Source organism: Palaemon carinicauda, chromosome 45 (assembly GCF_036898095.1).
Source record: "Palaemon carinicauda isolate YSFRI2023 chromosome 45, ASM3689809v2, whole genome shotgun sequence".
Classification (NCBI taxonomy): domain Eukaryota; kingdom Metazoa; phylum Arthropoda; class Malacostraca; order Decapoda; family Palaemonidae; genus Palaemon; species Palaemon carinicauda.
Window position 1 is genome coordinate 19088340 of NC_090769.1, and position 15959 is coordinate 19104298.

Consider the following 15959-nt stretch of genomic DNA (forward strand, 5'->3'; position numbering starts at 1 on the left):
GATATAGGTTCCTTCATAACTGTTTGTCTACGACAAACTTAGCCCTATTACCTGAATTTCAGGTCATAGGAGGTAGATCTGAATTAACACATGCTCCTCCTAAGGATATGATATCCTCGGAATTATAAACTATCCAGTTTGGCTAAAGTGCTTCCTCACACCTCAGGATAAGTCTTTTGTTAATGGACGAGGATTTGCATCTGTGTTTTAAAGTAATTTCTATTTTCATAACTATACAAACCTGAGTCCTTTAAGTTATACTTCCCTCCTCATCCACATAGCAAGCACTAGGTGAAGGTCAAAGTGGGTACCCGGTGAACTGGCAGGGAGGGTGCAGGGCTGTTATAAGTTTTAACAGCTGAGTTCCAGCTTTGCTGAAATCATAGTCCTATTAAAGGACTCAGGTTTGTATAATTAAAAAAAAATACAAATTACTTTTAATTTTTTTTTTTTTTAATCATTCCATAATGTCTTTTTGGGATTAGGGTGCTGTGTGGTCTTCAAGAACTTTTCTGGTAAAGGTAAGAACAGAGAATCCAATATGATTTAATGTTAAAATGCCAAAGAAATATTCTTTCATACTCCAGGTTATTTCAACTTGGCATAGCAGTGTGTATAAGGAAGACCCACATGTCCAGGTTCTGTTGAACCCATCACAGCACCTCCAGTGCTGAAATTCATCTGACAACCTGTAACATGTCATCTTAGAGAGCTAATACTAATACTGGAGACAATTCTATTTGGGAGCTTAGTTTGCACCTAGTCAGCACTGCTTTCCAAGCTCCATTATAAGCGAGTGTCTGCATCTACTTTAAGCTGTGACAATTGATAAAACTTTGAATTAGTAATCCACCATACTTAGTAATAGTTTTACCATAAGAGATAAAAATCGCTTTCGGTGGTTTTTTTTTTCATTTTTCTTTACTGTGCATGATGCCAGTCATTCCTCACTTCCATAAGAATTGTTAGCCATATCTAAATTTTAATCCTCATTTTAGATTATAGGATAATGTAGACGAGAGAGTTTTTAAGGTTTCCAGTGTGTGATGTCATTATAGCTCCTGATTTTCATGATGTCATGGGAGTTTTAAAATGAAGTATTTCATCACCTTTTTACCTGTTTTGAGTTTAACCTGGTTTTACTTGGTTTGTTAGACTAGCCTAGTTTCAGACTCATTATTTTTGTGAAACTCCCCCGGTGTTCTTATTGCTTCTAATCCAAGCTGTGACAACATCAATCCCAAAATTGAATTTTGTTTTCTCTTTGCAAAATGCTTGCCACTCGGTGAACTCTATTGGTTGATGGCAACTAACTAGTCCATGATATGACATAAGGCCTTCTATTTTTCAATTTCTTTATTTTGCCCAGTGATTCAAACATAATTTCAGTGGTTTGGTTTGAATTAATAAATCATATAGGATTCTAATTTGTCCTTGCTTTGTGTAACATAAACATATCTAGCCAGCAGCGCGGTCTTGTGTATGGGGTAATGTTGCTCAGTCACATTCCCTATTCTTTTGTAGTTGACTGCTTTGATTACAAATGTAAATTACAGTAATACCCCTCTTTACATCCATTCAATAAATGTCGGTTCTGATTTTACATCACTGTCCATAAATATTAAATCATCATCTACGCCTATTTACACAAAGGGCCTTAGTTAGATTTCACTAGTCGTCTTTATCTTCTGTTTTTAATTCAATACTTCCCCATTAAATGCAAAAATAAAATTCACATTTAGTTGTATTAAATTCCCTCTCTGGCACTCGGCCAGTCAGGTTAGTGTGTTTATTAGAAAGCAACTTCTGGTGGACCATAGGGGAATGGTTTTAAGTACATTGAGTTTCAACTCTGGACCCGCACTCATCCAGTTACTGCTCGATGGAGCTGGATTAGAGGTTTGGGGAAGCTTATAGGTCTACATGATGACTCATCAGTAGTCAATCCCTGGCCCTCCCTTCGGTGAAAAGGGCCCTTGGGCACTGTGCATATATATAAGTGGTCATTGTCACTGTCCCTTGTGTCTTTCATTCATGAGTAGCCTTTAAAACTTTAAAAGATAAGAGCAGGATTATATTTGATTGATTATATAATTAAAATGATCTATCTATCTATTTCCTTCACTGGCTACCCACCACTTGTAAAGGGTGGGAGTCAGTAATGTTAGTATCAAGAGAGGTTCATTGAAATGAACAGAATTTTAATAAGAAAATTTTTTTTATTTCTATACTGTACTCGTGTGTTCATATACATGCCACCCTCCTCTTCACTAATTGAGACAGAAGAAGCTATCTGGCATGTGCAGCATGTTGTTGTTAAAGGCTGATTTCATTGCTTTATTAGAGGCATTATTATATGGGAAGGAAAGAAAATGGGAGTTTCTTTTATTTTAAGCAGTAATGTTGACATTATAAGCATAGAGACAAAAAAAATATGAAATCAGTTGAGCATAGAAATAAGAAATTTTATTATTAAAATTCTGTTTTAAACAACCTAGTTTCCAGCTTTGCTGATATCATACTCCTATCACAGAATTTAGGTTTATATACTGTAGGTAGGAAATATACAAATTATTTACTCTTGTCAGGCTGGAAGGAATGTAGAGGAAAGGTCCCCCTTTTTCCATTGTTTGATGTCGGCTACCCTCCAAAATTGGGGAAGTGCCTTGGTATATGTATGCATGTTCTTATACAAATTTGAGGTGTTTGCTTGGTTGTAGATGATTGCTCTTTATGGTAGATGAGTCTACACTAGTATTGCTCTGGTATTAGTCCTTGGAGACCAACCAACACATTAACCCGCAAAATGAGGTTTTGTAGAAGAAAAAAAAAAAAACATCTTTTTGGGTGTTGTGCGGCCTCCAAGTCTCCTGTAGGGAATGGGGCACCCGAGTCTTGCTCGAAATATGAAAAATGGTGGCTGGATGGAAGCAAGGTGTCCGTTAAGTATTGTCTCTTGTATTAGTATTGGTTCATGGGATGACTTTTTATCAATTGTCTGACAAATCTAATTGGAGGTTCTGTGATATGTTCAATAGAGCCTGAAACCGTGGATCTCCCTTATGCACACTGGAGTTTGTGCTTTGAACATTGAAGCACTATCCTTATAACAGGGTAAACATTGTTTCTTTGGTATTTTATGTCATATTAAATTCCCTGTTCTATCCTTGTAGAGGAAAGTCCTTTTGGAGACTGCACAGGACCTCCCCAAAAATAGATTTTCCTTTGTCAGAACCCTTTTTTTAAAAAGTTGAGTAAAAGTTAAATGAGTTTCGTTACTTTGTATGTAATAAGTTTGGGAATTTTATATGGAGATGCTGAGTGAATGTCTTTCACTATTATTTACCATTGCTTAATTTCTCTAAATTTAGGATACATGCAAACCTTATTGTTTGTGCTCACTTAGAACTAGGAACACTTTTCTTTCTTTTGACTCATTTGAATGAAAAAAAGTTCCTGAAATTGAAAATGTCATCCTAATTTGCCATTAAAATTATATTAGCTATTTATAGTTTACTGTATTCAATCTGTAAAAGATAAGGAAAATTTTTATGATATACTTACTAGGGTAAATGTAAAACAGTCTGAAAATGTTGAGAAAGGGTTTTGAATACTTTTAGCAACGTTATCCCAGAAAGTAATCTCGGAGAAGGTTACGAATACAGTATCTTTAATTTACTCTCCATTAGCATTTTTTTTGCCATTATTGCCTTTGTCAAAATCTTTGAAGGGTACTGTTCGTATTTACCCACCTGTTTGTTAGTGTCTTTCTTTGTGAGCAACTACACAAAAACTATTATACAAATTTTGACCAAACCTGGTAGCCCTAAGGATGAATCTGTCATATTTTGCATATACTACATTTAAGTTCAAGTACGCAGCAGTACTTTGAAAATAATCGCGATTTTTATAAATGGCAAATATTTTTTTAGTTAATTTTTTGTTTGTGAACAACACTATGCAAAACTACTGAACCAATTTCAACAAAACTTGATGGACATGTGGGGTATGACCCAAGGACAAATACATTGGATTTTGAAGAAAATACATTAAAGTTCATGTATGCTGTGGAGTTAAGACCAAAGTAAGACTGCTTGGCATGGCAAAAGCATACTCTCTTCTGAGTGCCCCTCTATTGTTGTACAGTATGCAGCTAAAGTCGTAATATTTGAATTCAATGATTTTCGTTAACTTTTTTAATGACTGACAACTTTTACATTATTCACTTTTCTAATGCGACAGTTCCAGCGACAAATCATTTTGAAACTTCTCTCAATAAAAGATTAAAGTTCAGTAATCATGGTTTTAAAGTATTATTGCTATATTTTTATCAAAATATCAGCTAGATAATTATTGAAAAATTAACACTAATCTCTAATGGTGGTAAAAATAAATATACCTAAATGCTTAAGGAATCTTACTTTTTATCTACCATAGTAATGTATTTATATTTAACGTAATGAATGTATAGGAGATTTAGTTATGGGCTGGTTCTAACCAAAAATGATTAACTGGCAGTATAACAGTAACACACTCCCGTCTACTTGTCTAGTCATCTTTCAAACATGATTGGAGGTACCCAACTGCGACCGGAAACTATAACTAGAATTAAGTGGTATTTCACCAGATTTTTGAAAAAAAAATACATGTAACCAATCGTCTTAACATCAACAAAACAATTGTGTATAGATGGCTAAACCAAGACAATGAAGAACGATTGAGACCCCCACTGCCCAACAGCAGAAGCAAACGAAGAGTTAACTAACTTTCTAACCAAACATTCATATTCATAATCATTTTCTATTCTCAATTGTAGACCAGCCACCATAAGCTAATGTTTATGACTTTGGGATTCCATGCATGGGAAAAATTATTTGTAATAGATTGGTTGATGTTATTCCCAGAAAGAAAAAACAACCTAGCTCACATACTAGATATTAATCAATATATCTCTCTCTCTCCTTCCTTCCTTCCTTTGTATTATAGATACCCTTCATAAGTTACAAGACTTGATGCAAATATATATTGTTGCTACCTGACACATAGCCCAGGCCCTAGTATGTTAGAAAGCCAATAGCATAGGCCAAGACTCCAAAGCCATACTATCACTATTATTATTGTTATTATTATTCAAGATACGATGTCATTGTCTTTCTGTAGAATCTGTAAATAATAGCTGTCGTTGAATATGTCTGCCCTGATTATATTCTTCCATTTGTAAAGTAAAAGTTAAAACAATAGTGTGGTAGAATTAATTGTTTCTAATATAAAGATAACGTACCACATCACTTATTTACTTATTTTTTCTCAAGCTGAAGAAACCCGTCTGGAGACTAGACCTAGGTAGTGTCGACTATAACCAAAGATATGACTTGAAATAATTTCACACGTTTCAAAATTGCAATCTTAACTAACATTTGTTTTATACACAAAACGACTTAAGTAAAATGAAGTAATAACTTTGAATTCATATCCCAAATGTATATATCGTTATTAAACTATAGGTCTCTGCTTAAATTTTTTCTCCATCTAGAACCCCTCTTTTCCCGTTTCCTTCTATAAAGAGAGAGAGTTCCAAGACTAGTCTCACAGAGTCACGATGACAGGGGTATTCGTGCTACGGTAACATTTGATTTTTGTTTTGAAATATTATTTTAGCATGAAATTTTTTTTTTTTACAATCTAATACTTTTCAATGATAAAATTCTACATAACAACTGACCAACATTAGCTTACACATATACGTTTACAAAGTAAAATGTAAGATTTAATAAGTGGTAACTTAAGAACAATGCTTGTCCAATGGAAAAAATAAAGTATCACCACTTTTGCTGCATACTCTACCTGTATTTGTTTTGTTTTGTGTGTCAATTACAAAGTAGAAGGTAAGCTTACTAATTTGCATTTGCAAATCCTTTATACGGATGATTTATTTTTTACTTTGTCAGGTGCTTGAAATGAAAGTCACCCAATCAGGCTATAATGAGATAAGTCCTACTTTAAAGTACTGTACCTTTATCATAACAGTAACACCCAATTTATTGTAGTTTACTTTATAATCCTTGGTTTCCCAATTGGAAAAAAATGCTGTATGGCTCAGACTTTTTGTGATGACCTTTTCATGAGAAAGCATCTTTACTGTATATTACTTTCCATTTTAATGAGATATGTTTCCTTGCTTATAGGCGCAGAGAGTGATCATGACACTGTGTTGCGAGATGCACAACGAGTCATAAGATCACGCCACCAAATATATCAGACGACTATTCAAGTGGAACGTTATGAGCCATTGCAAATGGATAGTTGCCAACAGTGTCAGCCTCTTTCCAAATGAGGATTTCTAGTATCTTTTTCTTTATATTTCATTATGAGAAGTGAAGACATCATTACAGAGCCAGCATATATGATGGGTTTCTTGAATTTTTTAAAATGATAACTGCAAATGGCAATATTCTGTGATTCCACTTAACCGAAGACAATCACTTTTCGTAGTCATCTATAGATTTGAAGTGTAAGTTTCCACTGGGTGATTTGAATCAGGACACAGCACTACACTTTTGGTTTCATGATATTAGTTTGCTTTCTGGAATACATCGCAAAATGGGTAAGTTTGAGTTTTACTTGTGAGTATGGGGTTATGTAAAAACTGTAAATTTTTCATGTTTTCATTACACGAGGATTCACATAATTTTAAGAGACTGGTGGTAAAAAAATAAGAATCTGTACAGATGGTGCTTTTATGGTAGACTTTCATTGTGGAAATTAGTGGCTAAGTCTTGAATTGTAGCATTTTGTCTCCTAACTGGCTATGAAAAGTAAAGCTGGATATTAGTCCCCTACCCATGATTGAAGAATGCCAGGTTCGGTAGGCTTTCAAAGGTTCTGTACAGTACGATTGTTAAGTTTTTAATAATTGGGAATTTTAATACCGTATGTGGTACTGTGTCATCAGCTCTTGATTTAATTTTAAGTTTATTGCATTAGTGCTAAAAGAAAGATCTGGATATATATTAAAGTGTTTTCATTTTACTTTATCCGGTGTGACCAGTTTTCTTCATTTTATATGAGCCATATGGCCTGATTTTTGGATATCACTAAGTAAATAAGTTTAATAATGTTCTGTAATAAGGGCATTTAATTCTATTTTAACTTACTGTTTATTGATAGAACTGAAACACGTAGATTATTATTGAGATTTTAATGTTATATGATGTTTATTTTAAAGGTAAATAATGATTACAGAATAATTAAACTCTTATTAGTGCTGTTTTAAATTCATGATAATAGTTAATTCTTGTATCTTATTACAGCAAATTGTTTTTTCTTAATCCTGAAGACAGTAAAAATTCTGTAAATCTTCAGTCAAATGCTCCACTAAGTAATCAGGATTATTCTCTGAACTGGTCCACCTTAACTCATCTACTACCTCGTTTTAGTTTGTTGTAGAAAGAGATTTTGTGTGGGTTTTAATTTTGGAAAATGATATACTGAATAAACCACACAAAAGTTTTATCCAAATAGGAGATAACGTGAGGATAAGTGAAGCTCTTATGTTAACAGGTGACTTTTAATCATATTAGTATCTAAAGGCTGTAAGCATTCATATGTCCATATAAGATTGGTTAGATATACATTAATTTTATGAAAAGTAAAGTCTAAAGAAAGTGCATTGACATCAGAGATTACATATACCTCCTAGTGTAGTATCACGACTTACTTTCCACTTCAGTTGAAAGTTAGGTCGTATGGCACATCTTAAACTTGCTGGTATCATCACCTGTTTAAAATCCAGCTATTGCCATAAAGGAGAAATGCACATATCTGCTGTACTTTTACGATGGTCAATGTTGGATTATTGTGCTGCAAGGAAAAAAGGAAACAATTGTTAAGTTTAGTACTAAGAATAAATAAAAAAAAAAAAAAATTAAATGAGGTTTACACATGTTTAGGAAATGAAGTTGCCCCTGAATTTTGCTGGTTTTGTTTCAAACAGTTTTGCTATGGTTATATTCGTCTTGGTGGCTTCTCATATTCGGAAGTCTTCTTACATATACAATTTTGTATATATAAATTTAGAATTTTTTATTATATTTGTATATACAGTACATGCAATAATATAAGCTGATCACTGATATAAATTTTTTTAAGCATTGTAAAGATTGTTAGTTTTATACATAATTTACATGAGTGAATGTTGTGAATGAAACTTGTTTTGAATGATAGACAAAGATGTAGTTTTTTTTTATATAAAAGATAGTATATGGAGTAAATTGTTGAATCTTTTCTTTAACCATTATTTCCTCTTAATAACACATTGTCAACTTAGCTAACAGGATGGGTTTTCTACGCTGTTATTGTGTTACAACTATACACCACTTTAGTCAAAGCTTTGGAGGAAAATTTTTCTGTAAGAAGAATGGTTCATGACAATTGACCATTATAAATTTCTCAAATTGGAAAAAAGGGAAATTTTCCTATACAGTATAGAGGATCCTATTTTAGTCAAAATAATGAGATGTTTAAAAATATTTAAAATCAGAAATTTTAAATTATACTCAAACATTATATTTCTTTTATTTTGTGTTTGTTTAATTGAAAGTCTGTAAAATAGAAGTTGGTAAGATTAAGAAACATATGGTGGAATGCACTTGCAAAAACTTTTATATTCTAGTAGTATGTAATGGAATTGTTAACAAAAATGGCTGATGTGAAACATTTGGAAGTTTTCTACAGATGAAAGGGTTCCTAAAGAATGGGGGACAATATCATCCATTGCACTGAGGATGGCTAAAAGTACTGTAATTTTCTGTTTCATACATCATTAACTTTAAACCTAACTCAACACTGCATTTTATTTGTGGTCATTAAAAGACATGAACAGCTTCCCATGTGGCTCTGTATAGGGATTTTCTGCCGCTTGTTGTTTAGATCATAGCATATCAGTCATGTGGCCTACTTAATAACGATACTTAAAACATCCTGTGGTAGAAATTTGTTGAATTCCCATGATTCCAGAATATCTTAAAATGAACATGTTTGACTAAAGCCCAAGTCCTAATAGTATTAAGATAGACATGGACTATTGTGTCATCTTGAAATGCAGTACAGCTCAATATAAATTTGTTACATTGCACATTTGCTCACATAGTGCTTCTAGATAATCCATTAGCAATTTGTAAGATATGATTTTTTTTTACTGAATTTATGTACAGTAATTTTTTTTTTTTCTAGAAAATTTTTAACTATACAGTATACATGTCATTTAATATTGAACTCAACATTGGGAATATATATCCTTTCGGAAATTTTTTCATGATCAATGTTCCTGGCTATGCAAGGACTTGAACATATCTTATTTTTATTTCTTTACTGATGGTTCTTAGTCCTACTCCTAAGAACTGTACAATATCATGAAAAATGGAATTCATTGAGAATACTTTTAAAATACCTTAATTTTTTATACTTGTATATTTTTATTTTTAAAGTTACTCTTAGAACAGCTGTTTGTTTTTATTTTTGGCCTCTTATAACTTTTGCTAAAAACAGGGCTTTATTGTTGTTTATTCAGTGCATTCATGATAAAAGAGCAAATGGATAGATTCATCAAAACTAACTATTGCCATTAATGTTACAAGAAATAATCCATCCCAGAAATTTGTGATTTCTAAATGATTAAAGGAATGCATTAGAACAATAAGGCTATGATTTATGCATCTTTGTATCAATTGCCCTTTTGAGGAATAGGGATTCAGTTTAGCTAGATACCTGCTTTTGTACAATTCCAAGATATTGGGTATTCATAAACTAGTAAAACAAGGAACAAATAAAGTTGGACTGTGAAAGGAGTGAAGCAGACATAAGGATAAGATGAGCTCCCTAACAATTAACTTTATACAGTATAGTGACTACAGGTATTTATAGCCCCCTGAGGTGTCGTATAATGGTGATAATTACATATGTACATTCAGCATCTTTAGTCAATAAGGTTGGCATTGGCATAAAATTGATAATACTGAATAGTAACAATAAAGAAAATAGTTGAAATTAGTGTGCTACATTGATTGGCTTTGGAAACTTAATTTTGCTAGTTAGTTGGCAGTTAGTGCATGGGCTGTGTGGAGGAAAATGTTGGGAGGCCATTCTTCTTTTTATGCTTGTGCATTGCTTGCTATATGTGCATTAATGTGCTCCCCTGCGGAAGCAGACATGAATGTGAAAGAGGGCGACCTACCTGAGAGTCGTACTGTTGGCGGGTTGTCTTACTAGAGATATGCAGGTTTTAGGCTGTTGATGATCCAATCCTCTTTTCCTGTGAATGTTGAGGAGGAAAGCTTACAGAGTTCAACAGATGACAAGGAACAGGCCCGTACATGGGGTCGTAAGAGGTGTCTTGCAAGTGTTGGTGGTCGTAAACTCAGAAGATATCCTCGAGACCACCATCACCTCCACCTTTGGCAGTCTTATTTATACAGACTTCACTGCCTCCGATCTAACTTCTGATGAATAAAGAACATAATTAGTAAAATTATCACCTATACATAGATATGCTATATATTTATGAAGACTGTTCTACACTAGTTCATGATGGCTTTACCAGAACTGAATTGCCAAATTATGTGCAAAGGTTAATTTGTTTTATAACTGGTATCTGAAGAAAGAATTTTGTACAACCTGAGACTGACCCTAAAAAAATGGTAAATGAAGGGCAATAATACTAACCAAAACAAAACCTATGATTTTTCAGAAGTTATTTTCTTAGCAATTATCACTTTACGCTACTAATGTTCTCTCCCTGTAACCGTGATTTTTTTTAATAATTCTAAACTTGAATTTGAACAACCTATTTTGTAACAAACTGTCCAAGTTATGATCAGTAAAGGGATATACAGTACAAAAGGTTCAAAATTATATGTAGAAATAAATGGTATTTTCCATTTGGGAGGTGTTTTTTTGTTATAGCATCGGTTTGCAGAGCTCATAAATACTGAATTGTTAAAAAAATCTTTTTAGTAAGACCAGCATGTTCATCGTTACAGTGATGAATTAAATATATTGTTAACTTTTCCACGAGGCAGATTCCACGAAAACAAGTTTATTACTATCAATACTACAAAGTAGTTTTTTCAGACCAAGTAAAATTTGTAATTTCTGTATAGATCTTAAGCTCTTACGATGACATTACTTGTAAAATAATTATCAGAAAATTTCTTTTAATTCAGATTTTGTATATGAAAGTACAAGAGTAATCTGATAAGTGAAAATAACGTAAGATATACAGTAAAAAAAAGTGAAGAATGAGTTACAGAAAATGCGTAAGTAGTCGCAGAAAAGTTCGAAAATTTATGACAATAAGAAACAAGACAAGAATGTTGAAAATTGATGACTGTACCGATATATCAACTTGTGAAATCAGTGCTATAAATATCCAGTTTTAAACATGCACAGTATAGGGAATATAAATTCTATGACGATGATGATTGGTTTTCGAAGTACTGTATTTTCAAATTTTACTAGTAAAACAGAATAAGAAAAAATCTGACAGGGAACATTTAAGACTATTCTAAAAAAAAATTGCATATGATGTATAATGATCTTGCCAAACATTACTGACACTCAAGTGAAAAGTCCAGTAGTACAGGAGGTCCTCAAATTACAAACTAAATATGTTCCAAGAAGCTTTTTATATGTTACATTTTGGCCTAGGGTAGGACTAACCTGACTAGTTACAAAAGTCAAATATTCTCTGTTCCTATGAAATAAATATCAGGGTATTGTAAATGTTGTTTTGCTTACTGGATTAAATGATACAATAGTTTTGTTACTGTATTTCTATTTAGTACATTATACAAACTATTGATACAATATCTGAGATTTATGATTTAAATTGGATTTGTGTTTGTATCTATGAATGTTTGTAAGTAATTTCTACTTTATGGATTGCTTAAACATTTATACTCTCATTCGAGTTGGGTTAAACTATCAAATGATGTGCCAATTGTAATTCAAGAGAAAGGAAAGTCATCGCCCTTGTACCACATCAGTATTGTACTCTTATAACCAATACACCAGCCTTTATGACATGTTTCCTTGAATTATTTTTGTTCTTAGAAACACTATAAGGTTGCAAGTAGAGTAATCAAAGCTATTTAGTTTAGTTGTGCCGAGTTAGTTCCAGGTAACACTTGAGTAATCCGTCTGAATACATGGAATGTCATTGAAGAAAAACTAAGACTAAAGAATCCATTTCTTAGATTTCATTGAAGTTGTTACTTTTTGCATGTCAATTCAATAACTGGTCTTTTTGAGTGCATATTATGCTTTTCGACATATTCCAATACTGATTTGTACTATTTTAAGAACTCTGAAGTTTTCAGAGAACTACGGGCGTGATTAGCTTATATGGAGATGAATAGAAGAAATTCACACACAACGCAAAATATGGTTAAAAAACTGCGTGCTATATAAGGAGTGACGTCACTGGCGTGGGATTGTTGGTACTGTAGTAGTGGGAGGTGGAACGGCACCTCGCTGTTCGGGGATTTTGACAGGAGATATCTAAATGGTGCGAGGCCTCTGGTTGTGATTTATCACGCTCCAGTATTATATATCGACACCTTTTATAGGTGAGCGAGCTGGGTTCAACCTGGCATCCCTATGCAATTTTTTCTCTGGTAATATATAACAGTTATATACCTTAGAAATGGTGCTAAAGGAGCATTTCACTGGGCGACACGGGTCTCTCACCCAGTAATAGATTTTTCCTTCGTCAAAATCCCTTAAGTTAGTTTAATGGTTAAGTATTCAGGGAAAAATTAAAATTGAGTATTTAAATGCAATGAAAATAGATGAACTATACCTCCGTTTCTGCTTTCTTTTTTCCATCTTGTTGTCCAACCCCTTTTAAAATTTTGTCCTAGTTGCACCTGTGCACCGAATGTACTTCCATCCTCTAATAATGCAAATTCATAATCCATCCAATCTGGGAATTTAAAGTTTGTGATTAGTTTCTTTCTCTGAGACTATGATTAAAAAAAAAAAAAAACATATTTACTACGGCTTTGGTTTTAGTAGATACTTTGCATTAGAATATGTAACCAAATTTATAATTTCAATACAGAGTATATTAATATACTGTACTCACTTGAAAAGAGTATATTTAATCAACTTGTTATATTCTTGTTTTCTAAATTTTGAAGTTTAGATACTGTATACTGATGTAGATGTATTGCGTATTGTTATGATAGTCAAATTTCACATATGAATACACTCACACAACACACACTAAATATATTTTTTTTCAATTTAGACTGTTGTAAAATACAGTGATACCTCGGTACTCGACCATAATCCGTTCGAGATCCGTGTTCGACCTCCGATTTGTTCGAGTACCGAATTTTTTTTCCCCATAAGAAATAATGGTATATATTCTATTCCGTTCCCAAGCACTCGAACAGGCCCAAAATATTAATAAAACGTGTACCTAAACAACAATAATTATCTAAATGTGTATGAAATTGGTCAGAAAATCCTATAAAACAATTTTAAACCATTTACTGTACTAAAATAAAACAATTTTAAACCATTTTCTGTACTGTAGTGAACATACCTTTGAGCAGCGGTTCGATGGCATACAGGGATGGATGTGGAGAGGATGGAAGGGGGAGGTTACTGCTTGGAAGGAGAGTCCCCTTCCATGATGTGGCGGGGTAGTTCTCCTTCAGGAGTTGTTTCTCTCTCCAATGAAAGGGTGGGCAGATCTATTTCAGGGGTTTCTTCTCTTCTTTGTCTCTTCTTTGGAGGAGAAACAGGCTTTGATGTAGCAGCTTTCTTTTCTTTTGTGAAAAACTGGTCTATTGTTAATTGTTTCTTCCTCCTCTGCAGTATTCTTCGAAAATGATACATGACACTATCATTAAACATATGCACTGCCCGGTTTGCTACTGCAATTTCTGGGTGGTATTTTTCAGCAAAAGCCTGCACATCTGCCCACTTGGAACAAATTTCATTGATGAGAGAACTTGGAACATCCTCCCTTACCTCATCCTCTTCTGAAGATTCCTGCTCCACAATCAGATCCTGCTGCTGTTGTTGTTGCAGGTGCAACAATTCCTCCACAGTCAACTCGGTAGAATGGCTTTCTACAAGCTCATCAATATCATCCTTGTCGACCTCAAGCCCCAAACTCCTGCCCATGACAACAATTTCCTCAACGACATCAGTGTCATCAGAAATTACAGGGGTAGCAGTGCTTGGACCCGCCTCTGGTTGGAAACCTTCAAACTCCCTCTCTGTGACACATGATGGCCACAGCTTACGCCAGGCAGAGTTCAATGTCCTATAGGTCACACCTCGCCAAGCTTGGTCAATCATGTTAACAGAGTTGAGGATGCTGAAGTGTTCCTTCCAGAATTCCTTTAGGGTCAACTTCGTGTCACTGGTCACTTCAAAACACTTTCTGAAAAGGACCTTGGTATAGAGTTTTTTGAAGTTTGAAATGACCTGTTGGTCCATGGGCTGGAGTATGGGAGTAGTATTGGGGGGCAAGAATTTGATTTTGATAAAGCTGTATTCTTCTTTCAAGTCATCCTCGAGACCTGGAGGATGTGCAGGAGCATTGTCCATAACCAGAAGACATTTCATTGGCAAGCTCTTTTCAATGAGGTAAGCCTTAACCTGGGGGGCAAACACTTCGTTTATCCACTCAGTAAAGAATTGTCTTGTGACCCAAGATTTAGTGTTCGAGCGCCACATAACTGGTAGTGCACTTTTACAAATATTATTTCGTTTGAACACCCGGGGGTTGTCCGAGTGGTACACTAACAAGGGTTTGATCTTGCAATCGCCACTTGCATTTGCACACAGCAACAATGTTAGCCTATCTTTCATTGGCTTGTGACCTGGCATCTTCGTCTCGTCCTTGGTAATGTACGTATTGGCTGGCATTTTCTTCCAAAATAACCCAGTCTCATCACAATTAAAGACTTGTTGTGCGATCAAATTTTGTTCATTTATGTACCGATCGAATTCCCCCACGTATTTATCGGCTGCAATTTGATCCGAACTAGCTGCCTCCCCATGCCTAGTAACACGATGAATACCTGTTCTATTACGAAACTTTTCAAACCAACCCCTGCTCGCTTTAAATGTAAATGAATCACTTTCACTGGTACTCGGACTTTTCTTCACTAATTCTTCATAGATATGCAACGCTTTTTCACAAATGAACGCTTCACTAACACTTTCCCCGGCCAACTGTTTTTCTTTAATAAATATTAAAAGCAACTTTTCCATCTCCTCAATCACTTGTGGCCTTTGCTTAGTTACCGCCGTAACTCCCGTTGCAACATTCGCCTTCTTAATCATTTCTTTATGCTTTAAAAACGTAGAAATGGTCGACTTCGCCATTCCGTATTCTACCGCTAAATCGGACACTCGTACACCATTCTCATATTTCGCTATAATTTCCTTCTTCAACTCGATCGTTGTTCGCACTGTTTTCCTCTTCTCCTTCCCCTTAACACTCATTACTTTCTTGGGACTCATTATGAAAGCTAAAAAAGCAATTAAAAGCACTGAAAATCACTAAATCACAACGAATGCTGATCGCGCGTTGTCTGAGTGACGCTCTCGAGAGAACTGAAGCTTCCCGAACAAGCGAGAGTGGCCGAGATGGCGCGATCATCACAAAGCCCATGCGGTCGTCACGTGTTCGGCTGGTCGAGTACCGAATTTTTGGTCGAGCACCGCAGCAAAAATTTCTCGAAAATTTTGGTCGAACTCCGAATTGTTCGAGTATAGAGTCGTTCGACTACCGAGGTATCACTGTACTGTATTATGTACTGATTTGTTATTTACGAGAGATTTGATAACTCACTGCTTTAAACTGTTAAAAAAGGACAGAATTAACGAAGAATTCTCCTGCCAGCTAATTTCTCAAGGTTTTTGCTTGATGCTCTTGT

The 15959-nt window shown here is 34.4% G+C and overlaps 1 protein-coding gene and 1 long non-coding RNA gene across 4 annotated transcripts in view; one reads left to right on the forward strand and one right to left on the reverse strand.

Annotated features, from left to right (window-relative positions):
• Positions 1–9497, forward strand: part of LOC137634769 (proton-coupled zinc antiporter SLC30A2-like) — a 138909-nt gene extending 129412 nt beyond the window's left edge. For all 3 annotated transcript variants that reach the window (XM_068367300.1, XM_068367299.1, XM_068367298.1), the window contains exon 7: positions 6186–9497. In XM_068367300.1, coding sequence (XP_068223401.1) covers positions 6186–6334 — 149 coding nt within the window. In that variant the 3' untranslated portion in view covers positions 6335–9497. The remainder of the gene's footprint in view (positions 1–6185) is intronic.
• Positions 7581–15959, reverse strand: part of LOC137634770 (uncharacterized) — a 54123-nt gene continuing 45744 nt past the window's right edge. The window contains exons 2-4 of the long non-coding RNA XR_011042568.1: positions 12857–12979; positions 10232–10496; positions 7581–7860 (exon numbers count right to left, since the gene is read on the reverse strand). This is a non-coding gene — a long non-coding RNA (uncharacterized lncRNA). The remainder of the gene's footprint in view (positions 7861–10231; positions 10497–12856; positions 12980–15959) is intronic.